Source organism: Lonchura striata, chromosome 3, assembly GCF_050655825.1.
Source record: "Lonchura striata isolate lonStrDom1 chromosome 3, ASM5065582v1, whole genome shotgun sequence".
Lineage (NCBI taxonomy): Eukaryota > Metazoa > Chordata > Aves > Passeriformes > Estrildidae > Lonchura > Lonchura striata.
In genome coordinates this window covers 18251899-18279192 of record NC_140705.1, presented here as the reverse complement: position 1 = coordinate 18279192, position 27294 = coordinate 18251899, and the positions used below count along the sequence as shown (strand labels likewise).

General features: G+C 36.0%; 1 protein-coding gene across 4 annotated transcripts in view; it reads right to left on the bottom strand.

Annotated features, from left to right (window-relative positions):
• The window catches only part of EIPR1 (EARP complex and GARP complex interacting protein 1), a 74172-nt gene that overhangs the window by 29430 nt on the left and 17448 nt on the right, over positions 1-27294 (bottom strand). For all 4 annotated transcript variants that reach the window (XM_085574554.1, XM_085574555.1, XM_021551202.4 and 1 more), the window contains one exon: positions 9292-9448. In XM_085574554.1, coding sequence (XP_085430680.1) covers positions 9292-9448 — 157 coding nt within the window. The remainder of the gene's footprint in view (positions 1-9291; positions 9449-27294) is intronic.

The following is a 27294-nucleotide window of genomic DNA, read 5'->3' as shown; positions in this document are numbered from 1 at the left end:
AGATTGAAAACAATTGCTTTGATGTTTTCGAAGGTAGAAGAAATTCCACATCTTTAAGCATCACTGAACTTCAAGGTAAAAGAACTTTTCCAGCTGAATAGAGTGTACTAATTGAAGCCAATTCTAACTGAGCTGACATACCTTGCAATAAAAGGCCTCTCCAACATTCACTCGATCCTTGTGGGATGCCCATTTTACCTCTATTTAATTTTTCATTTATGGGTGTTGTTCTGGTGATCATTCATTCAGATTTTCTAATCTTAAGTAGAGGCTACTCAAATCACTCTTTGTAATATGTTCAGCTATGTTCTGTACTCATGACTGAATGTCAAACATGAAATACTATGGAGAACAGGTGGGCAGGAATTATTGGCGAGTGAAAAGAAAAAGTTACTTCTGAAGCAAGATACAAATTTTAGAGAAACTGAAGTTTTCATTTAGAACAGTTTTCAGCATAGCAGAAATGGTGATAATGTCTAAAAAGGAAAACAAATAAACCAGGCAAGTACCATTTTCCTCAGTGTGCCAAAAGTTGCTGACGCTTACAGTTTTCAGAAATGGACAAGAGAGCCATCAAATTCACAGTTGCTACTCAGAAACTGAGTGGCAACTTCACGGTTGCTCTTTAAATACTCTATAAACAGAAGACAAGTAATTATATATGTTGTATTTTACGCTATTTTGTTGTATGATTCAGGATGCTTCAATTAAGTTTGCAGCTACTAGTTTTAAGTATAAAAAATAAAATTAAATCCTACAGAGAACATTACCTTAGCAGAAAATAAGAGTATTTAATATAGTCACTCAAATGCACACATGAAAGGACCCATTATCTTCTCCTATACAGAAAAGATAGTTATCACCTTTATCAATAAATGTACAGAACTTTTACAAATGAACAATTCAAAGTCCTCCATTATAGACTGAGGAAGAAAAAAAGCAATATAGAAACACTTTCATTGACATGAACTGCAGTTAAGCCACAAGTGTCAGACACAGCATGCATTAACTACTGCTTAACTGCAATTACAGAAGTGGCAACTACCTTTCTATAACTGGAAAAATTTTGCTAGACTGAAAACTCATGCATTGAAAAATGGAAAATATACCCATACATTTGGTAACTCAGCAGACCATCCTGCAGCTTCCACGTAGCCCACCAGAAAAATTCACACATTAAGAACATAAATATTGTTCCTTCTTTGCACTACGATTCCAATTTAAAGATCACTCTTGCTTATCAGATAATCAGGACATTAATTCTACGAGACAGGAGATCAGACCAAAACCAGCCTGGAACTCACGATCTTGTTACCCACCCGAGTGCTCTGCAAAACAGCCACATTTCTGAATGCAATCAGTTCTGGCTATTTTATAGTGTACTGAAGTCTGCTGCAGGGATCACAAGTTACAGTTCATCTCAAAATTCTCAGACATTGAGATTTAATTCAGAGTCCAATTCAAGATGCATTAAAATGAGAACCAGAGCTTCCCAAAAAAATCTAGACAGTAAGGTGAACATTTTAGCTAAAAAGCTGCTGAGCAATGAGAATTAAGACATGAAGGGTTATTTTGGACAAGAATCCCAAAGATAACTGGGCTTTATTGTGACTCTTGCATTAATATTACATTCAGAAAAATTAAACTGCTTTACAAACAAATAAAAAAGCATCCAAACAAGGAGATGCCCCAGAAAAATCACTCTCTTTTGAATTTTTTTTCATTAAATTACCATTGTGTAGGTCTCTACAACACACTATCCATGGAGTAGCTGCTGCCACAGACACTATTTTTATTCTGTTGCTTGAACAGGGCTTTAAAAAAACCCCAAAATTAATATTATGGATATTCGACAGGTCAGGAAAGAAACATGCAACTGGCTTGTCTGTAGACCAAGTAAGGTGGTAGGCCTAAGCAAAACATTTTCATAGTATCAGTGTCTGTCAGAAAAGCACACAGTTTTGTAAAACTCTTGCCCAGCCTCTGGAGGCTTTAGAATGACAAATTTTTTTTTCCATGTACTAAGGCAAAAATTAAGGGCTGAAACAAATATATTTGCAAAACAGCTGGAGTGATCAAAAACAATCTCTGCAGACTTACTTTAAAGAAAACAAATATCTACTTTTGAGAGGGACAATTTGACTATTTTCATAAGGGACTTTTCAAAGATGGAAATATGGATATAGCATATCCATACTAATTTATGCTGTTTGCAGCAAACTGCGTGGTTGGTCATGGGAATAATACCTAACAAAGCAGAATATTTCTCCAGTGATTTAAAACATGTGCCTAAGATGATCTAGGTTGCCTAGATCTGCATTGATAGTTGAAGAAAATCACCACTCCTCCTGTTCAGAAGAACCAAATGCTAAAGTTTACACAGACCTAGCATAGATGTGCCCTCTAACACCTCTAATCCAGAAACTGTTAATTCTGGGGGAATTTGAGGTGAAGAGACTGCAAAAAGTAGCTGGGACTGTAACTAATGTGGTCTCCCTAACTTACCTCTCCATCACCATTGCCCGAGCCTGAACACTGGGATGGATGGAGTGTGGGAGGCTGCAGGGCACCCCTTCAGGTCTCACAGACATTTTACCAAATAGATACACTTAATCACAAATGTACAAGGGTCAATTTTTTCATCCAATAAACATCCAAGAGACATTTCAAAACCCTGAATTTTTAACTACTATGTACGCAAGTGCCAGCAGCAACATTGCTACATCTATAGTCATCCCAGAATATTGTGCTGGAAAGAATTCTACTCTAAAGGATAAATATTTTAAATAATAAATACTTAATGGGGTGTTGGAGAGCAAACTGGAGTCTGATACCAAGAAAACAGGGGCACCTGTTCAGTTAGTTCCTCATGAACATTTAAATTTTTCCTGCATAACTGATTTTTTCACAGTTCTGCAACATTGTTTTTCTTTAAATTCCCCACTAACATTTTAAGCAATTCAGTAAGACTGAACATAAAACTATTATCATAAACAGAATATTAGTAGAATAAACAGAAGTATCTATCTCACTGGCAAAATCAGTTGAGGCAGACTTCAACCTCAATTTTTTAGTGGTATGAATAGCTTAAGTGACATTACAAAGAGGAAGAAAACCCCTTTTAAAAATAGCTCGATTTTCTTTCAGTGGGGAAAAATCTCAAGTAATTTAGCTGTAAAACTGGGGAATGTAACAGCATGGTGAGAACAGAAACTAAACTATGTTCAAGTTGGGACAGAAAAGTGAAATAGTACTCTTCAACCCCTTTTTTTGTTTTTAGTTGTAGAGTAACACAATTTCTGCACTATTTTCTGTATCATGATTTATAAATTCAAACTAAACACAAACAACTGCAAAAACCTCATAAAAACTAATTTTCATTCAAGCACATGGAATCTGTTTAACTTATTAGAAGTTATAATTTAACTGAATACATATAGTAAGTTCACAAAACTAAATAAATAAATATTTTTCCCTTTAGTGCTTCAGTGTCAAATTTTAGCTTGACTAAGTTTCCCTCCACTTTACATAAGTAGAGTCAAATAAATTCTGATTAAAATCTAACATAATAAACAGGGCATATAATACAAAGTTATATTATTTCAGTAGCCAATTAATGAATCACATTCCCTAGAAAAAGTGATTACGTTGAAGAGTTTAAAGTTTTAAAATTGCACAATACTAACCACTCAAAATTACCACAAACATTCAAGGGAATGAAAATGAGAAAATGAGTGTTCAAAATTCCTCTGCTGGTTCTAGACATACTTTAAATGTAAGAAAATGTAAGAAAGACAGCTAATAGTTGAACACTGAACATTTGTATTTATATATAATAAATTATTTTGTTTACAATAAACACAAATCAAAGATTCAAGAGACCTAAATCCTGTTAAGAATTCAAGATCACACGGAATTATGAAGAGAGCAGAGATATAAATACAGTTTAAACTTTTACCAATTTAGAAAGGATCAAATATAAAGGACATTATCAGTATTGATAAGCTGTTAAGATACATTCCCAGTGAAAGTTGTCACTTACTAAGTTAGTTCAAAAAATTGTCTCTATACTTACTGTAATATCAGAAGTGGCTGATGGAATATATGGAATGAACCAAGTGTGGAAGAATTACTCTTAAATGCTAACAATTTCAGATAGCTCTGAAATTTTGTGAATCATGTGAAGATACAATTAATATCTGCTGGGCAGCTGTCAAAACCCAGCCCCCCTCACTCCCCCACCCAAAAATGCAGAGTTCAGTTTATACACCAGAATATGCAACTGACAGTCCTAACACTCTCAAAAAACTTTTATACAAATACCAGAGGGAGCTCTGTCCTCACAATTGTATTTCTGGTAGTGGGACATATGAAGTGTTAAAATAAGATAAGGTTAAAAAACTTACAATTGCATTTATTACATATCTTTGCTATAAAACCTATCTAACAGTTACTGTTCCATATATTCAAGACCATACGATCCTTCTAAAAGTATTGTTACTTTCAGGTTTATATTCATTAGGTACAGAGTATTGAATTATTTTTAACTATTTTTTTTAAATTAAACCCTAAGGTAGAACTTTTACACATATATCCTGAAGCCTACAGAGAGATACTATAGAAGAAGGAACATTACTATCATCATGACAGGAAAGAGAAGTGATACCTGAATAACACATGAAAGTGATACAGCTATTAAAAACACCATTTTCACTTTTGAGTTTCATATTCTCTTACTTCTTGGTGTTTTTACTTGAAAATGTTTTGGGATGGTTTGTTTTTTGTGACCTTTTGTGGCTTTTTAAATAAATTTAAAGGCCAAAAAAAGTGAGTAAAACACTACTGCATTTCTGTCATCTGTCTTCAGGGCATCAATTATGAGTGAGCCTAACTTCGATCAGGTGACTGTGTGCATCAATTGAATGAGCATGATGAGGCAATAAAATGTTATATATTAAATCTCTACTGAAGTTGAAAGGACTGTAAGAGCGAATTTTGTACTTGTGTAAAAAGACAACCTTAATGAGGTTGATTTGTACTGTGTATGGCCAAGGAAGAGATGGTACTTCTCTGTACTCTATTTGGAGACCTTCACTGAAATGCCAAATAAAATCTAAGTATTTCAAATCTGTGGGAATAGCTCATTTATAACAGCTTTCTTCTTTGTGAATTCAAAGTTCTAATTTAATATTTTAGTGATAAACATCCTGGAGTTCTTGAAACATCTGCGACTCTAAAGAATTTATAATTTCTCTTCCTCTCTACATTCTCTTAGATATGTTAATATTTGCATGTTCATATCTAGGATTGATTGAGTGGGATACACAAAAAAAAAAAAAAAAAAAATCATCAACCTGAGCTAGTAGAGCAGCCTAATGAAGAAATCTATCATTATTACTAACATATTCATCCCTTTCAAACAAATTTTTAGCAGCTGTTTTCTATATAAAAAATGAATTCTTTTTTTCTCACCTTTCAGGCTTCTCAGAATTGAGCCTCCACTTATATTGTCTCTGTAACCTCCATTCATTTTCCCTTTACAGTCGTATTTCACTGTTCATCTAACAGTTTCCCCTTATTTATTTTCATTTTATTCCACATGTACTCCATAGATCATAATTCAACTTACTTCAATTTTTCCCCTCTCTTTTGAAATACATACCTTAGTACTGAACAGGATCTACCCTATTTTATATCTGCCTATTTTATATCTTTGGGAAGCAAAAAGTAGGATGCTAAGCGTTGAGAGGCAAGCCCGCTTCCAGCAGATTCAAGAGAAACTCCCTGCTGTGTTATGAATTCAAGATCTCACAGATTATACTTTCTCTTATGGCCTGAAGTATCTTCTTTCTCCAAGGACTATCCTGTCAAGTCTACTACCAAAAAAGTCTGCAGCAAAACAGAGAGAAGTAGAACAGGAGGTTACTGTTCTAAATACTAAAATACAAGTCTTCAGGGGTTTAACAGACAAGAGTTCTGGGGATTCCTCCAAGATGCACCCAGAGGAATAATCAAAATCTCATTAACTGCTGTCCCGTTTCCTTGGCCTCTCCTGTGTACTAGACAGTACTTTGGACAGTACCGCTTCTTGTAAGATATCCAGCGGCTAATTCCTTTAGTTGAATCTTACAACATTGTATAGATCAACATGCTTACTGTTATACAGGTTTAACTCTGTATGAATATATATACTTACCTACAGAAGGAATTTATTGAAGAGACTTTTTTTTTTCTTTTTAAACACATGAATTTCTGTGTGTATCTGGGGTTTTCCACACTGAAAGTAATTCACCCAGTATTTTTGCATTTGAAATCCATCCATTTTGGCTTACATGAGAAACAACAGGCAGAGGATAGAAAAATCTTAGGCCAGAATCAAACACAACAACTAACAGGCCTACTTATTGGCCTAATTTAAGCATCTGTTTAATTTTCTCTTTATGCCATACAAGAGCTGGAGTAAAAATGCTGATGAGTCCCAAATACAAAGCTTGGAGTCAGTAAACAATCTCAGGAACTAAAAATGAAAGGTTATGCTTAATTTTTAAACACAGTAACTCATGCAATCCAGATAAAATGGAACTGTAGAAAAGCAAATTTCTTTTTCACTTGTCTGTATTGTCCTGGATATTAGATTTTTGCCAAATATTTTCTCAAGACTAGAAAATTATTTCAATAAATCTTGTGCAGGCAGAGCACCGTGTTCAGTCACACACCAGCAATGTTTATGATTTTAGTCACAATTGATTGAAAACCCTCTTTTGGTCTTGGTTCACAAAGGTGAATTGGTATTAAACATGTCTCTGTTGGTTTTTAGTAAGAAATTTCAGAGAAATTGGAGCACAGAATTCCATAAAGGAGATGAGATAAAGGTAAAAAAATGCAGAATCAGATCTTAACATCAGTACAGAGTTGAACAAAACCAATACCTGACACACGAAACCTGGAAAAAACTTCTCCGTTTGTGTTTCTTAGTGCATGATACTAGAAACAAAATCGATGAGGCAAATTCCAGCTACCAGACTTACCTTGAAAAAAGCATGATAAGGAAGGAAGTAGAGCAGGGTAAACATGAGCAACACTACAAGCAAATAAAGTCCTGAGGAGGGTGGTAGATGCTAGAATACATAACCAGCTGCATGTTCAAGATAGTTTTGCTTCTTTCCCCGATTTACCATCAAAACTCTATTACTTATCATCTTCAACCAGATCCATCATGAAGCGTCTGTGCAATGGATACCAAGACACACAAAAAATATCTTCCTACAAGCTGCTATCTGGAGACACTATCACAAAGGTTGACATCAAAATTACACACTGCACCTCTAGACTGTACTGGCAACTCTGCCCACTTTTCCAGGCCCAGCATATAAAGATATGAGAGAATCCCAGTTTTTTATTTAATATGTTTTAGCATGCATTCTGACTAATAATAGTCAAAATTAACTTAAAAATTGAAGCCTGTATTCAATCATTCACGGCTGCATTCACACTGCTCTATGGCATGCTGTAGATTAAGCAACCCCCTTAAAGTGCATGTGGTCACACTAAACTTGGGTCCAGCATTCAACCTGCGGTTTTCTAGGCAAAACATAAAGGGTATGTATGCTCTAATAGCAAGGCAAATAACAGATCCTTCTTAGTGCAGGTATATGGTGCTAGACCACCACTGGTCTCATAGTGGTTGTGTACTCCAGACACTGGTCTTACATTGTGGTTTGAGAAGTCTTTACACTTTGCATTGAGGAAAATTGTTTTTCTGATTTCTGTTTGGTTCTAACAGCAACTGAACTCTCAGTGTCTAATGGCTTCATGTTTTTTTCTAAGCACTTAAGGTGTAATTTGCTCATTTATGAGTTGTGTCTAATATGAAAGAGACAGGAAAAGAAAAGTCTCTTCTCAAACAAGGTCCTCTAACTCAGCTGTTGCTTGCCTGAAATGATGTGAGGAGTACTAATGCCAAGCATTCTGTTTACACCTTTTATCTCTCTGTAACACTGAACATTTTCAAATCTCTATGCATACATATATACACATGCACATAGGTAAAGGGCATTAAATAGCAGTAGATTATTTGTAAGCACTAAGTACTGAACAAAATCACATAGCAGATGACTGAAAACTGTGTATGAGCTTGTTATAGGCTGTTATTAGAGAAAAAAAATTCTGGGCATTCATATAATTCACATCCTAATAAAAAGCAGTGATATGCCTCCTATTCCTCCTTTAGTGATCTGGCTACCATACAAAGTTCTGGCATTCCACCATCAGATAGAAACTGATTATGGAAAATTGTAAGACAAAAGGCACAAAGCTTAAAAGAGTAAAATAAACAACAAAACCTCTCCAATTTAACTTGGAATATTAATTATCAAAAAGTGTCCACAATAAAAAGTGAAATAAAATAATAATATAATTACAAGGAGGAGTACTCAAACTATGTAGCAAAGAATTAAAGGATGATACTATGAAGGAATTTAACACTCAGAAAACCTGTATCTTAGAAAAAAGTCATCTATGCATTTTTGAATGTAGTCATATGTCCTATCTTTTCAAGACCTGCCTAATAAATAGTACCTTCAATTTACCCTTTTTCTTTGGTTAAAATTTAATCTGCAAGGCTCAAACTAGACATCTGTGGCTAGAAATGGATGCTCAAAACTTATTATATGTCCTGCATCTGGTCAGGAAGCAGTGGGAACATGTCATATATCCACATCCATAAAGCACCAAACTTACATTTGTCCATTGTGTATCTGCAACTTCCTCTTAAATAACAGAAAGGGAAATAAACCTCCGTAATAACCTCTGCTGTACTGCAGCTCTCCTTGTCTTGACTTATACAACAGATAAAGAGTAGTTACATAGGCACCATGTAACATAATGAATTCTTATCCTTATGAAACAATAAACTACTCACGCTTACGCTAAATCAGTTGAGTGAAGACTAAAAAAGAAAAACTTATGTGCAACATCAAATTTATATTCCAAAAGATTCAAATTCTAAGTATTATACCTTTGTGCAACAAAGACTTTAGATGGGGGCAGGTGGGGAAGAACACATTCAAACAGTACACAGGCTATTACTCCATATGTGTTTGCAGGATTTTAATAAATGTTTTTAATCTATGAAACATCTGGGACTAAAAATTCAATTTATACTTTTTTTTTTAAGATGGAACACTTTTAAAGTGCATAGCATAGTTTCTACAATATAAATCTGCACAAAACTAACAGCATGGGTCTATCCTTTAGGCTTTTGCTACAAGTATAAAATATGCAGAATCCTACCAGGCCATATTGCCATGGGCTGTGTTGTCAAGGTGACAGAGTAGCTCCAGGGTTTGAGTGTTGCTTGATGAATCATCAGGGGATTCATGACTGCCTGATTCCAATTCCTTCGGCATCCTCCAAACAGCAGCACATGTCATGACTTTAGTGTCTGAAGCTAAGCAACAGAGAATAATGTCAACAGATCATTGTATGGGAGATGTATTTTGTACACACTGCACCAACATTTACACAAATCTATAAGCAATGCACATCTGCTGTTTGAAATATTTAAAAATATTATACCAAGATGAATTCAAAGAATGCAGAACGTGGCTACAGACACAGACCTCAAGTTAGCAGTCAAGTTGCTGCAAAACTCCTAATTGGCATGTATTTGACATGCGTCTCCCTGAACAAAAGCAAAATTAGGTGCTCATAAAAACTCTTTGGGATGTGTGTTTTCCAGGTTTCATTCCCCATACTGATGTTAATAAAAATTACAAGTTACATTGCTTGATTCCTTAACAGTAAAGATAGACATCATTTAAACACTTTTAACAGCTATCTTCAGTTTAATCCAGAGCATTATCTCATATCCTTTACTACCAATAACTGTTTATTGCAAAATTAGGTTTCCCAAGTACGTACGTGCCTCTAACCCCAGCAAACAAAAACAGCTCCCAAAAGACAAACTGAACTTATATACATATAGCAAAGTATTACAGTGTATGAAGAACAAGGCAACTGTAGATTGAGGAGAAAACACCATATGGCCCATGCACATATGGCATTGCCCATCACCCAGTATAGCAATTTGGAGCAGTGCAGAATGGGAGGAGACCAGAGCAGCAGTGCATATGTTCACTCTGCTCCAGCCCGTGGTCCAGGATTCACCGAGGATGAATGGGTCGGTGCAATCCACTCCAGCGGGAACAAAGGAACAGGCCACAGCCACGGGAAGCAAAAGCAGGGGGAGCCACTGCTGGCTGCAGGATGAGCTACATGAGAAGTCCAGAGAACAAGCAGTAACAAATGATACATCTTCTCTTCTGAGGGCATTTTAGAGGCCTCTATCTCCAAGTACATTTTAGCTGATTTTAGTCAAGAGCGTTTGATTACAGAGCCATGAGCAAATGCAACCAACTTCATCAGTGGAAAGGAAAGTGGCAGCAGCTGTATGTAATGACAGTGTTTTCAAGAGGAAGCAAGGACACTGAAAAGGCCTTCTCAAGCTAAAATGGTACTAACGGAGGAAAAAGCATGTATTATAAAGGTCACCAATCTGGATATTCTATATGGAAAAAGAGGCAACCAAACAACACAAGAGTAGGACAAAAAGTAACTGATACATGGCAAGTCCTGAATACAAGAACACAGACGTTAAAACTGCAGTCATATGAAATTAAAAAACCAAAAAAGGTAATTAGGTCAAACCTGTGGGAAAAAAAAGGCCATTTCTGCAACAGGAAACGGGTAGGAGGAGGACTGTATATGAATTCAGAACACACAATCACTGGATATTTGATAGATTGTGCTGAGCATAAATTGTATGTATAATGCACATAACCGTTCTACAGTAATCTGGATATACAAGTTGAATACAGTAAAAAGAGACCATACATCTAAAGTTGATAGAAAATCCCTTATTTATTAACACTTGATTGAACTTTTGCTAGTTGTAGAACATGCTAACTAAATACATAAATTGTTTACTCCAGATCCACATGCCACTGAGGAAGAGAAGAAAGCAGCAGTGGATTGTGGGTCTCAGATTCAGTCAAAGAAAGAAACTGAGTTTCTACCAGGCAAAAACCCTGGGAAAGTGCTGGGAAAGAATATAAATAATTCTTTATCTCTCTTGTTTTTCACATTATTTATAGTTAAGTTCTATCACTGTGCGTCAAGCACTCTGTACCAATGGTGGTGGGTTGTTTTCACTTCAGAACCAATGGATTTGGTCCTTGCGGAGCTCTGTATAAAAGAGCGGTGCATTTTGAATAAACAGGAGTTTTACTCTCACAGCCTTCTGAATCAGAGTCTTCTTCATTCCCGTCCTGCCTTGACAACAACAGTGGATGGTTACCTTTCCTTAGCAAAGGGCAAACCCCACTCACAGTGTGCTTTGTACACCATGCAAGTAATAAATAACTTAAAGTATAATATAGCTAAAAAAGGGGAGATTTAGCAAACATTTCACTTCGATGTGACAGAACAGTAATGACCAGTTTCTGGTAGATTACAACTACTAAAAGGCCTGTACCATGCATATAAAGCATTATCTTTTTCCCTATTATCAAGATCACTGCAGAGAACCACAAAAGTAAATAATGGAAAACAAAGTATATGTTCTTCAAGCCATCTTTCCTCTCCAGCACAGCACTACAAGTCTTATGAGAACTTTAAAATGTCACAAATAAACTTAATATTCAGGAAACAGTTTTTTAAAAAAAAAGTAGCCTGCACAAAACACTTGTCAATACACTGATAGGTCCTATCTTCCCCTACAATTACCTAATAAATATTACTTTTTTCTTTCTAGTTGAAATTTAACCTATAAGGTTTCAATTAGTAATCAGTGGTGATTCTTAAAATTTGTGGTACAATCTATGACATAATCAAATATTTAAATAATTAAAAATTAAGAATCAACTATCACTTCTAAAATAGTTTTGGGATGGAGGGTCGTGGTTTTGGGTTTGCTTGGTTTGGAGGTTTTTTGCCATTTTTGGGGTGTTTTTTTTGTTGTTGTTTTTGACAAGCTAGCTAACAAATAGAAATTTTTATGCAGACAGATTTTTAAAAGGATATAGGGACTGATTTTAAGTATTGTTCACTTCTGATAAATTTAAAATTACTTCAACTATAATACATGTTAAGTGTAATGAGATTATGAAGGCAATCTTACATAGTAGCTGTCCGAGCACAGAAACCAAAGGGGCCTTTTCCACTCATGTGTGACATGTACAGCAATACCCAACATTGATGTTTCATTATTCTGGTTCAGTTTCAATTCAGATTTCTCATTTCATTTAGAAAAATCTGCTGTTATTCCACTTCTCTTAAAATTCTCTGATAATTCTGAAGCTGCCTGTACAACTTGCATGATCACCTCCTACACCATATTTTTTCTGAAAAGTTACAGCAGACCACATTCTTATGGTTTCAACTTTTTTTTGCTAGTAGATGGCTAGGTGGTCCCAAAATAATTTCACACTGTGGTTGGTAAAACATGGAGCAAATGTATTAACATTTCAATGTCCTGCATCTGTTCAAGAAGCAGTGAGAACATGTCATATACACACACCCATAAAGCACCAAACTTAAAAATGGACAATAGATAAATTTAACTTTCTTCTGAATACCAGAAAGGAAAAGGAAACAAGTCGCTGTAATAAACTCTGCAGTACTGAGTTCTCCTTGTCTTGTCTTAAGCAAGAGAAATAAGTAGTTACACAGGCATCATATCATATGAATTCTCATCCTTAACAAACAAAAAATTACTTCCATATAAGCCAAATCAGTTCAGGGAAGACTGAAGTGCAACATCAAATTTATATTCCATAGAAAGATTGAAATTCCAAGTATTGCTGTTTGGTGCAGTAAAGGTTTTAGATGGAGGAAGGTGGGAAAAAACACATTCTAAAGACATCTTTCTTCTTACCACAGCACCACAATCTTACAGACAGCCTTGAAATGATATTTTTACTTCTTCAAGCTGAAGTACTAGTTCCTCGCACAGTCAGAATTCCAGAGTGAAAACCCTAGAACAACTCAACAAGCATCATTTTGAAGATTGAAGGAGGCCAAAGCATAAGTGTATATGTTTCTGTGTATATATATTGAGAGAAAACCCCCCCAGAAACTTGAGGTAATCCAGGCTCCTATAGCACTTTGGTGGTGTGAAAACTGAAGTACAGGTTGGTGCAGAATTTCATATACAGAATTTTGTGCAGTTCCATGCCTGTTTTACGTCACTGGGACTAGTGGTGAAGGATAAATGGATAAATTAAATTGCACATCAGAAATGGATAACGCTAAAAGCTAACAAGCACAAAACTTCAACACTCAGCACAGGCATTATCCTGTGCTTTCAGCTGGGTTTGATGATGCTCCGGGAAAGTGACAGACCACTTTCCAGCTGCTGAATGTCCATCCATCTTGAACAACTGTATGTGCATTGAAAATATTCTAATTTTAAACTTTGGAGAAACTCTGGAATTAGATATATGGCTGAAATCCGTAGAACAAAGACTTTATTCAGGGCGCTGCTAACTTCTCCTTGGACAGTTCTGACACTTTGTATGAAACCAAAATAGAATTTCCACAGCTATCCAGAGAAGTAATTTTGAATATGGCTGGCCTTAAGGAGGGCTTAATTTACCTTTATATAAGGAACTTTTTAAAATATAATATTTTCTCTCTTGTAAAAGAGAGGGCAAATCTAAGTGCTGTGTCACTCTTCTGATAGATGAAGAAGAGTTTTTTCTGGGTCACAATTCCTCTTAATCAAATAACCACTAGCTACAAACCTACGGAAGTCCACAAACACAACAGGAACTCTCACTACATAGAAATCAAAGCCCCGCAACAAGCTTCCCATGGCTACATGTAAAGCTCACTAACAGTATACAGTATTTGTGGCATTACCCATATAGCTGTATTTCCCAAGTGATCATACGAAAATTTAAAAATCCAGTGTTACTAGGTAATTTCACTACCACCTCTGTAGTGCCATTGCTTATCTAGAATGCCTAAAGGCAAAGAGAAACTCCAGGTTTTCCCATATTTTACTATCTTCACATCACATTACTGCATATACACATACAAAATGACAGTGTTTTTATCTACTAGCTCTTATATTATCTCTTTAAAATGCTAAAAGACAAGTATGAAACTAATATTTAAATGACAATGCCAGTAATTCTGTAAAAGAAAGAAAAACAAGCTAAACAGTGTCTCCATATTGTGCTTCTATGCCTTTCTTAAAACTCTTTATATAGCTAGAAATCATTTTTGCATCCCTATTTCATAATTAAATTAGTGCTTTTGTTTATGTCACAGCACTGATGCAGAAGAGAACAGATAAGGTTGTGTTGAAGTTTTATCATTGAGTGCATTAACAAAAATGTTACAGGGTTTAATAAGCACTATTGAACTTTCATAAAGACTAAGTCAAAGGTTTGAAGCAGGATTCCAACTGTATTCCTCATGCATTGTTCACATAAAATGATCCAGAAATGAGACAATTAACTATTGAATCTTTGTCATTATTCTTCTTCATTCAAGAGGGGAAAATATTTGTTCCTCCTCATCCTTTATCTAATTCATCCCACATCTTCAGTATATCTTACTAGGTACAGCTTAGAATGGAGCTAAAGATACTTGTTCAACTGCAACAGCCCTCTGTTAAGCACCGTTTCCCCAAGTCCACCAATATTATCTCCTGGGCAGAGGATAATATCTGCTAAAGTGACTGTACATAGTCTCATCTACTGAGTCATGTTGAAATTATCCAGGCTTACAAACAAGCAAAACACAATTTAAGGAATAAACAAGTAATCCCATACTTTGACAGCATTGAATTAGGAAGTAGCTACCCAAGAAGCTGGTAGCAGTAAGGTACAAGTAATCAAATGTAGGAAATAAACATTGCTAAGTTCAAACTTTGTTGAGTTCAGCCAAAGCCTAAGAGATAATCATGGCTATAGAACATGAGACCATCTTTGGTGCCTACTTTACAAGTTGAGCAAGGGAGAAAACCCTCTGCATGCAGAGCCAAACATTTGCAAAGGGTCATAACATGGTCAGTCACCAGTCTTTCCTGCAGTACTCAAAAGGACTTCTCAATGAGGACTATTTCCATGACAACTTTTAGCTTTATACTACAAGCTGGTTCCAACACAAAAAAAAAAGTAAAAGCTGTAGATTGGTGGGACATCCCATTTATCTTCATCCAAACACTCTTCCCCTTGGAGAACTGCTCCAACTTAAAATAAGAGTAAGAAATAAGCCTGGGGAAAAAATATCTGCCTGAAATTTTAAAATAACAGGAAGTTACTGACCAGAGTTCAAAAAGAAACATGTCTGTAAGGTTAACTACAAGTACCTGTTACTCCTTGATAAAGCTCCTTCACACACAACAAATCAATTTGTGGCACTGCTATGGCTGGAACATAGTAGCCAGCAGACATCCCTTAAAAACTACACAATATTTTCTGTATTAGATGCAAAAAGAAAAATCTGTGGATATAAGAACACTGCTGATTCCAGATGCAGTACAGTTGTTCAGGACACTGAATGACTGAAAGTCATTCCTTCTGTGGTAGAAAATTAGCATTTTTTATGAACTGGTAGTTTTTTAAGCTAGAAGGGATGGCCTATGTACTTCACACCACTCTTGATTTCACATCAGCAATTCCTACAGTCGAAGATTTGCAGAATGAAAGAAATTAGCTTTGTCACATTTCCAGACTTAGACAGAAAAACTTAAAATTTTAAGTTATTCAGAATTCTTATAAAGATTCCTTCAAAAAATGCCACAGACTGCAAAAGTACAAAGAATGCAACTGAACATCAGATACCATAAAATCTGTTTATACAATCTTCTTAATTTAGTCTCTTTAATAAATAACAGCTTTAAAAAGGACTTAACATGCAACCTCAGTAAATATACTAAGAAACCAGTTGATATCTGGACCACTGATGCAGTAAATCAGAAGACTCAAACAAGAAATACACAGTCTAAATTGTCCCCAACCAAACAAAAAAAAATCCCCAATAAAAGGCAAAAAAGCCCACCTGAAACTACTTTAGAGAGACTTTCATCAAATGTTACTAAAATTAATACAAAATACAAGAAATCCAAAGAATATATGGAATATAAAAACCAAATCCTCAACGGAAGTGTGGATACTAATCAATATTCTGCAGTTTCAGCAAATGAGGATTAGGTACATTCAGAAACACACCAGCTCTGTTCACCTTCCTGTTTCAGGTGTGGACAGATGCACATGCAGGCCTTGCTAAAAGTCGTATTATCGTTCACCCACATTCACTTACTGGAGCTGCTTCTGCAAAAGGGAAGCTACTATCTTTTGAAATAAATACAGGTATTAGAAAAAAAATAAAGGAGAAACTTATTTTAAGAAGAGTACTTAAAAATTATCTTTATTATTTCACAACAAAGTTGAAAACACTATTTTAAGAAGTTAGCACCCTTCTTAAGCAAAATGTTAAGTGGCTACTACTATAATATAAAAGAAGTACAAGAAAAGAGTCCAGCGGACATTTATGAAAGCTACCACTTGCCCCTCCCATCCCTCCACTCTTACCCAACATATTCAAGTGGATCTTAATCCCAATTATACAGGTCCATATAGGACAACATTACAGTTCACTATTGCTCAATCATCCACCTTTCATGCATCTGGCATCACTTGCTGAATAAACCTCACCCTACTGCTGCAGTCCTGACCTGTCAGAAGCTTCCAGCAGACCAGCTATAGGTCCTCGATAGCCATATCATTTTACATACCATTTTAATCTTTGTGTTCAACTATTCTTTATGGTCTTTCTTAATGAAACACATGATATGTCACCCTTGATTGCTATTCCTTCTTCCAAAATTCAAGGTGATTATTGCTAACCTCCCAGCCTCTTTACGTATAATTCCAAAACACATTTTATATGCACACCAGTAATTCAGTATTTTAAAGTTAATTCTTGATCATCAATAGCTATACACACCTGACTGCACTATCTACAGGAAAAATGTTTTCATATTACTTTTTGCTGTCACTCTACTTCATTCCCCTGTGTTTAACCTTGAAACCTGAATGACAATGCTTCCTACATCACTGCCTGCAGACATTCACACTGAAGCTGGAGGAGCTGAAGTATCAGTGCCTGACAGGGTTTGCTCTTTGATCAGCTCAGGTGGTGCAAAGCCAGCTGCCTGCAGTTATTCTGTTGCCCAGGGAACAACAACTGAAGTGTGTATTTCCTAAATCTGCACAGGAGGCCCTTCTGCAGCACTGCCACAGCAGCTCGTGCTGTGCAAGGCTGAAGTGGTGAAGCTGCTATAGCTACAGCCCAGCTGGTGCCCATTAGTGCTCTCGGTATGACAGGAACAAGCAGCTAGTGTTCAGAACCCTCCTCCCCCCTCCACTGACAAACAGCTAGCACTCTTCCTTATCAATCAATGTGAACATTCTTCTTCGCGTTTAATAGAATTAAGAAATAAACCCAAAATTACTCAGGTATGCATATTTTGTTTTTAAAAAGAATATGCTTTTCATCCTTTTTTATCAATTAATAAAAAAATAAACTGTCTTCTATTTATTCAACATCATGTCCTTCACAGACAAAAAAAGAGGGGAAAAACAGACCATTTGTTTTCTGGGTCAGTAACTTAATCTTTTGTCCTAAAAGCCTGTGTAGTCAGAAAAAATTTACAATTTTCTGAAATACAGAGGGTGAGATATATGTATGAATAACGAGCTACAAGAAGTTTAATTTTTCTTTTGATTACTTAAAGGCACTTTTTATCTACCAAAAACCAGACATTGATTTTTCAAAAAAAACCACTAAATAAAACAAAAACAAAAAAAAAGCAAACCCACAAAACATGGAAACACAGCAGCAGCAGCTCACTCTTTATCCTAATAATAATATATGTTTGCATTGTATATACAGATATTCAAGGAGGTTTTAAAACCCTCACCTGCTGCACACTAACACAGCTAGAACAATCTAAGACTCTGCAAAGGTGTGGGGTATGACATGGAGAGACAGGTAAATCATTTTCTATGGAAGAACAGGAGACAGTGCAGAAAGCAGGCAGTCAAATTGGAAAAGGCATAAATTGCACTTTTTTATAGTCTGATGCTTCTTATGCTATCCCAAGGTGATTTGAGACAATGTTTCAGCACAGATCTTTTTTGATTATACACTCTGCAGATATGTATCTGTTTGAGGGAGGTCAAAATTTATTGATTGCACTTCTGGAACTCTGCCATACGGGGACAACCCAAGCAAAGAACCATTGCTATACTGGTAAGCTGAACTCTGCTCCTCAGGCAGAATTTAGTGGCAATAATGTAAAAGCTGCAACAGTCAGGATCACACAAACCAAAAGGTATTGACTGGCCATATAAAAATCATTTGTGAGATTTAACTCTGTGCTGAGGAAAGCTGCACAGTATACCAATAACACTTAATGAGGGATATTTACATGTTGGCTTCTATCATCACAAAGGCGAGTGGAGCTGAACAGCACTGTCCACATTGTTACTTTTACACACACACAGTGTCTCATGGAGGCACTATGGCAGCTGTCAGTGAAATAAGGTAAAATGAAACCAATGCACTTAAATTCCCACTTGATATTTCATACAGTATTTAAAACTGCACTCCTTAACAAGTTGATGGAAACTACTGACCACTTATCCCCCTGTTGAATCAGGCACCTTAATAGATAGTTACATATTCAAGAGTATATCTATATAACATAAAGCATTCCAATTCTACTCCATAGGAGTTCCAAAGACAAATATAACTGTTATAAAGTCTGCCTCAAGCAGGACAGATGCCACTCCATCCAATACAAGCAGTTTACATGGCTGCCTCAAGCTTGATGAGCCAAGCTTGACTAACCACTAGCCCAATTGGAAAAGCAAGGTTCACTACCCCTTACATCAGCCTTCCATGGTCTCCACTTGGTACTTCCCCTCAACAGAAATCCAGATGTGCGTCCACAACCAGCAGACAAAAAATTTCTACCAGCAATAACCTGGGATTCAAAACTTAGACCTTAGAATCATCATCTGCTTTACATTAACTGGACAATTTGGGTAGCTAGGTTCCAGATGTGCTCACATATCAAGCAAAAGTAATTGATGGAAGAAAATAATTATAAACAACTACTAGCTAGATACACTATTTTGAGATAAACTCACTTTTCTGCTCATTAGGTCAGTTAAAAGTGCTACAATAAGAAAGGTATTTTTACTAATACAAGAAAAATAAGTTGTGGCTGGGATTTTTCTTAGTTCAAGGTATCAACTACCAGCACATCCAAAAAGTCTACGAAGAAAGACTAAATATTGCCCTATGTTAGTAGTTTTCTCAACTTGGGGCATTCAAACGATACATCATGTTATTTGGCTGCTAGTAACTATGAAGTTCTCATTTGTTTACACCTCAGAAGCACTCACAAGAAAGAAACCCCATGGCATTTTTTTATTGAACTCCAGTGCAGAAAGATATGTAGCTCCTTCCAAAAAGGCTTATAATCTAAGAAAAGTAATTATGAAAACACAACCAAATAAAACAAACCCAGAAATACACTGGTGGTCAAATCTTCAGCTCAGGGATAAGATACAATTCCTTTGCTAGTACTGGCCAAGTACACCTTATGTTAATGTCAAATACAGAGCCTTATTGGTGTGTACAATCTCACTGGGATTAGAGGTATGGATTTTTAAGAGGGATGGATCAAGAAGGTGAGAAGGGAGAATCACCCTTTATAAACATCAGCAACTAGAGTGTATGGAGCTCCCAGATCAAATGAGAGATTATAGTTTAGGATTAGAGGTAGACCAAAGCGGCAACACACGGTGTTTGCTAGAAGGATGAAACAAAGGATAACACAATCTTCTGACAATGAGAAGGAGTTTCATATTTATAGTCTTGGTCCTTGTGTACGACTTTAATAAGCTCAGTGTCTAGTGTAGGGGTCTTTGCTATCCTCAGGACTGAGGGATCCCAGGCTGCCAAGACCAGTGGGAAAGTCAAGTTAGGGAACATTTGAAGAAATTGGATCCCAGCAATGCATCCACAAGAACTAAGGAATGGACAATGTATTTATGAGGCCAGTTTCAATTAACTCTGAAAGGTCATGGTGCTGGAGAGAGGTTCCTGAGGACTTTGAGAAAGCAAATAGCATTTCTATATTTAAGACTGGCAAGAAAGATCTATACACTAGTCAATCTCACCTCAGTCCTCAGGAAGGTGACAGATTAAGAGAATCTGAAAAACATTTCTAAACATAAGGTGACTGGGACTACTCAGTACAGATTTATGAAGGAGACATCATGTCTGACAGATATGATTGCATTCTGCAGTGATAATTAAATTAAAAACAGGCTTGGTAAAAACGGGGAAAACAGTTGATGTTATTTACCTTTAACAAGCCTTTGGTCCGTAATATCCTCACAGACAAACTGAAGAAGAGGAGGGTTGGGCTCAAAACTGGTTGAACTGCAATTCTCAAAGGGTTGTGGTCAGTGGTATAAAAGTCATCTGAAGCCAATCCCTACTGGTATGCCTCAGGAGCTGACAGAGTGGCCATCACTGTTCAGCATCCTCATTAATGACCTCAGGGAACATCAGAGGGACAGAAACAGGCTGGAAAAACAGAGCAAAAGGTACCTCAAAGTTCAACAGTGTTCTGCATGCAGAAAGGGCCCTGAAAGTCATGGTGACAGCAATCTGAGTGTAAGGAACAGTGGAGAAGTGCTCTTAGTCTACTAGATGGCACATGCACCCAGCAGTGGATATCATAAAACTACACTAAGCTGCAAAATAGTCTTCACAATATCAAAAGAGACACAAATATATATCTCAAATTCTCATACTTCCTGTACCTGTCATTCAAATTGCTGCAGTAGCAGAAATGTCCTAAGTTTTATGTCTAATGGTCAGAAACGTTGATGCTTTAGTGACACATACAAAAACCCCACCCACATTAAAAAAAACCACACAAGAGAATTAAGGCTGCAAACTATCACTCAGAATCAGGAGAAAAATCTCAAACTAAAATAGCCCTCAAAACATTTTAACATGGTTTCATATGAGGACATGCAGATAATAGAATATGCTACAGAATTGATGTCATCATATAATTACAATAACTCAAGATTTGCTACTTTATAAAAAATGTACAGTTTTTCCAAGTGTTTAAACTGTTTCTAGTATTTGAATTGCCATGTTGATAAGTCAGGAAGAGGGGAAAAAAAAGAAGAAATTAAGAAAAAATCTTTATCATTCTCTTAAGGGTATGAAGCAAGAGACACTCCCTTGGCCTCTCCAGATTTCCAAGAAGGATGAGATAATGGAAAATGAAAGCAGGTGATCTTTTCATAGGAGAAAGAACATCAAAAAACATAGAATGCAAAAAAAGTGAGGTTGCAAAATGTCTTAACATTTACTGGAAGGAACTTGCACAGTATACTTGGCTTCACTTGCATTATTTGGGAATAACTCTGAAGTCTAATACAACATTAGACTAATACAAAGAAAAGCAAGCCTTTAATTTTCAATTATGTAACAAACTCATTGCACAAGAATGCCTAAACACAAGCTATAAGAATTTAGGTGTTTCTCCAGAATGTTATTTAGTGCAACAATAGCATTGACTGGAGATGGCAAAAGGACACATTCTCTTGCAGTCTTTTATATTAGTTGAGATCAATATTTGAAAATAGAGTTTAAAAACTACTTCAAATTAGAGACAGAAAAACACTTCTTTTGTTCTAAGCTAAAAAAAAAAAAATTTAAAAGAGGAAGAGAATTAAACCTTCTAACAGTGAAAGAGAGAGCAGTCTGATAATTTAAGAGATTATCCCTCAGTGACAGCCCTAATTCAGAAGCATTTTATCCACTTTCTGCATTTAAAGCACTCTTTTCAATATCAGGACCATTCTGTTATACTTGAATTTCTGTCATTTTCTCTCCTCCCTCTTCTGACATTCATTTTCTTTTGCTTCATACCAAAAATGTTGCAATTATCCTGATAATCACTGTCAAATAAAGATGAGATCGTAAATCAAGTGAACAAGGATCTGTGCTTCAAGTTAATTTTATTATACGTGGTCCATGGTTCCCCAGCTCCTACACTTTTCACTGTGCATCTGCTCTAAAACACTGGCTGAGACACTGCCGAGCTTAACTCCTACTGCAGTCTTACATATAAGTAAGGTTATAGCACAGACTATGATATGGCAGCTACATTACCTCTCATCTGGACAGAACTCACTATACATCTATGCATAGAGGCCTTCAAATTTGACCAGAATTAACATGGAACACTATCTCCAGCTGTTCATCATTTGGTGGCATTTTTCCATCACGTGGATCAGATAGTCAACCATTTCATTTAAAACCTTATTGCAAACTACTTGTAAAGAAACACTGAAATTACATATAACAGCTAGAATTCCTAGGAAAAAAATGTTAAAAGAACATTAGAAACACCAAGGACATTTATTTCTTCCTTCAAACTATGGGAATAAATCTTCTTCTGTACATCCCACCAGTACTGCTGAGAAGAGGAAATATTTAAAGATGTATTCCACTTCTGTGCCCATTTTAATGACTGTAGCATATCCCATGGCTGTACCAATGATTTCCCTACACAGAGTGCTTTCATTACAGCAAGGCAAAAGTGTCACCTGCTGTCTTCAATACTAAGCAGATGAAGCATCACCAGCAGCATTCTTTCCAGTATCCTTACTAATGAATTTTCTCTGCAGAAAGTTTAATACACAAGTTCACTGTGTGTAAGCACAATGCACCAGACAAACAGCCATAACTCATTGTAGATTTATTGTTTTGAAATAATGGATTTTAAAGGCAAACTATTTCCAACAAAATTAAATACCAGTTTTGTGTTTGCATGAACTAAATCCATAAATGCAAGCTATAACCACTGCACCAGGGCACATATCTTGTATAAAAAAATCCAAGTGAAAACCAAGATGTGTGCACACACATGCCTGCCTGCATGTGGAAATTTGCAGGTAACAGCTTTATCCTGGCACACTTCCTTTTGCCCTCTGGTGGCTTTCTATGTTCCTACATGAAACAGAAGTGCAGAACCTATTTTTGTAGGAGTTTAAAAATACATTTGAACTAAGACAAAAAATGTGTTTCCACATATGTTTCCATGGATTTGAATAAGAATTTGAATTCTTAGGAGAAGCAGGGGTAAGCACAAATACAAAAGATGACAGCAACATAGAAACTTACTATAATTACACTTTTAAATTTAGAACAGATAAATATTCTGCTTTTAAATTTAGTTTTACCTCTTCCCAGTGAAAGGAATTAATCTAGCTTTATCTCATGGATTTAAAACAAAGATTTATCTGAAAGGCCAACGTTAAAACCAGAGGAAGCATTCCACTGTGAGCTCCTGAAACAGCATTATTAGTATAACAGTGCCAACAACCTAGTCTTGCAGACCTGACACTTTTAGGTAATTTCATGTCATGGAAAAGGTGAGAATAGAAAGACTCAAAAGATGAGCTCCTCTGTTTAAAAAAGTTAGTTAAGGCATGTAGAGAAAAACAGTTCAAGCCATCCCAACATGGTGCTGTACTCTTAAAGTGGGAGTTACAGTTCAGGAAAAAGCTCTTCATATCAAAACTGACAGTTTTCTGAACCTAATATGCAGCAGTAAATAAGAAAGTCAGCAAAACATCGGCATCCTTACAAAGGACATTGAGAATAAAAGAGAAGTGATTGTTTCACAGCCCCATGAAAACCTGATAAGCCTTTCTATGAACTCAGAAATCACCAAGCTGGCAAACTACTCCACCTCATGATCTGATTCAGCGTTTGGTATCTGAAAGCAGATAGAAAAGAAGTACCTTCTTCAGAATAAAGAACTAGTAAAAATTAAGACAATTATCATTGCTAGAAACTTAATTTTGCCTCAATGAATGCATGCATGTAATACCCAGTAATTAATTATTCTCTTCAAATTGAGCAGCATGAAGCTTTTGCTTTAATTCATCAAGATTCTTTAAAGAAGAACATCCACAACACCTACTAATCCTTATCACAACAAAACCACCCCATAGCACCCGACATTGTAAAAATGCTATACAAAAAAGGATAACTATTTCAAAATATCCTCTTCTCTAGAAGGCTGAAATTATCTCTAAAATGATTACTCTTTATTTTGTGGAATGAGCCACACAACAGAACCACTATATTATTGAGATCAGCAGAACAGAAATTCTTGATCAGCTCTTCATACCATAATTTATTTTATATACATCTTTATCACATCTTTAATCTAATTTCTGAAGTATTTGCATGTTTCTCTTCAATACATTCTCCAAAACAGTCTCTGTATTTTATAGAAGTCTACAATAAAAACTATGACAGGCGTTTTATTTTTTGGCAACTTACTTAAAATAATGTCAAGTACAGGTCTCCAGCCCTTCGGCAGGAAAGCACAACCAAGCTGAATTTTTTTGCAGGCTAAGTTAAAAGAAGGAGGCTATACTCCAGCTACTGATGAACTTCCTGGACTACATCATTGTCTGAAAGTACACTGTAACTTGGCCCACGCCAAAACTGCTCAGGGCACACCCTCATAGTTTAACAGTAGGCTCTACTGCCCTAGGTCAATGCCATGGCCCTGTTCCAAGTTATTAGAATACATATATAACCTTATAATAGTCTAATATCCTGAGATTATTTATTTTACTCTACAGGTTATAATTTCCAGCAAAAAATTATCACAATATTGCTGTAAAAAAACAACCAAACAAAAAAAAAAAAAAAATCAAACCCCCACAAACATGCAGTCAGCTGATTGATACCAAAACCTGATTATTCAACATTAAGACTTTCATAGCCAGCAAGTTCTATACCTCACAAACTAGCAAGTAAGGGTTGTTTTTTTAAGTTATTTTCAGTGTTGATACAGCTCACACACACACTTTCCACATTGGCTTCTTCCCTTTACCTGACATCATTAGAGTAAATCATTCCAAACATCAGATTTTAATGCTGTTATTTTCATTGCCTATATTGTGACATATTAATTTTCAGGTTTTCAATTACATAAAAGTACTCTTGTGGTCATGAAAATACCCTTTGCAACCCAATTCACAATTGCATAAACAATCAGCATAATCATTCTGTTTAGTTTGTTGGCACAGTTTAAAACAGCTAAAAGTGAAGCTAAAGTCACTAGACCACTGTTCATCTTACTGCAACAAAACTATAAGTTAGATCCAACAATATAAGACTAGGCAAATTATTTCACCAATCCTTTCAGTAAATGCCAAAGAAAGGAAGAAAAACAGGAAAATAGCAGAAGTTTTCACAGATAAAGAAACAAAATGCAAAACAAGAAACGCTAATCAAAAACCAAAACATGCAGACATTTAACCACAACAATAGATTTTTGTATGGACAGACCTTAAATGTCTGCTAACACCTACAGATGTTATCTCTAACATTTCTCAAACCTCCAACTGCCCAAAAGATATTTTGACTGCCCAAAAGACATTTTACCATGCCATACTCTGACATATCCCTTAGCTGTTTTTGGGATCTCCTTCCTCAGGATCTTCTTATTTCTCCAACTCTATCATCACCTTAATTTCCTCACTTTGTCTTTCAGCAGGCATTTCCCCTATTAGAACTGTGACAACAACAGTACAATTGTCTACAATCACGCTGTAAGACATGGTCCTTTACTCTTGCCCCTCCAAGCATATCTTTCTCTTGCACCCAGGGTAGCTGCATACAATCATATCCTAAAAATTCACCTTTGCAATAATGGAGACCACTACCCAGATCCAACTGGAAGTTCAGCAGGCAAACTATTTTCCATCTATGCAGAGTTTTTGATCTGGAACATTTTTCTATTTCCTGTCTTTATCTCCCCATCATATCATGCAAACCCACCAGCAGTTTGCCTTCGCCTGTGACTTCCCATACAATTTTACCATTGCTAAGTTTCTGTAGAACATCTAATAGAACACAGTAACTACCCAAGCTGACCATTATACAGTATCAAAATCCAAACAAGCCACTAGTTTCTTTGCTGACATGCTATATAGATTCATCTGTATCTCAGAGCAATGCATAAATCTGGGGATTAATTCTAGCTTATAGGATATAATGAAAGTTATATTCAGGGTTTGCAAATAATGCTGTATAAACTATAATTATATTTATAAAACATTAATTTAGAATGACAGCTTTCCCCAAATTCATCACCATGATAATTCATTTCAACCTCTTTACTTATTCTGGTCCACAGAGACCAGATCCAAGAGTCACTTGAAAAGAAGCCATCCATTGCTGGCAAACTGGCAAATGGCTGCAGAATTCTTTAAACAGCTTACAGAAAAATCCCTCTGAATTCCCCATTCCTTTATTGATGTAACTGAAGTGTACTTTATAAGTCCACAGGAAATAGTCTGCCTCAATTTCAACAGTATCCCAAAACAGCAGGTGAGAGACGGGGAGGGATGTATAAGCAAGGCAACAGATCAAAAAGAAGTTCTGTATGAAACAAAGCAAATTCAAGGCATGACTCCCCCGAGACCCCAAACCCACAGAAAACCTACATCCACCGCTGTACATCCACCCAACTTAGAAATTTTTCAAACACCTCATAACAGAATTTATGAATTTAGTGTATGATAAGCTGGAATGACAAAAAGGGCATAATCAACGTATTTCCAAGTATTAGCCAACATCATATTAATCATTGTATCAATGCAAGGATCGAAATTTCTTCAGCCATTCTAGACCTGAGGCTTCCATCACCTACTTTACACATAAAAAATATTAAACACACTCCAGCCCGTTGATTGTTGGTATTTCTTGTTGCCTCAGAAGATTATTAAAAGTCCATTAAATAATTTTTTTAATTCCCCTGCTACAGCCTGAAACTTGAGGAATACTGAGACTGTAATGCAGATAATTTTCCAGTGGAGTCTAGCACTTTGTCAGGTCTCCACTGTTCAAGTTCTCAAGTGACTCCCATTTAGTGTGATTTATAGGGTTTTGTCAATTCACATTTTCACAATGAAAAAAATATCCTAGAGTAGGCTAGGATGGTCTTCTGAATAATGAAACAAGCTTCTTTCAAACTTGCAGTAGGAATACACATGTGAAATGATTTTCCCCCTAGCAGTTGAAGAGAGCAATTGGTTAGTAATCAACTCTTAATTTATTTTCATTTTTAAACTTATTATATTTAGTGTA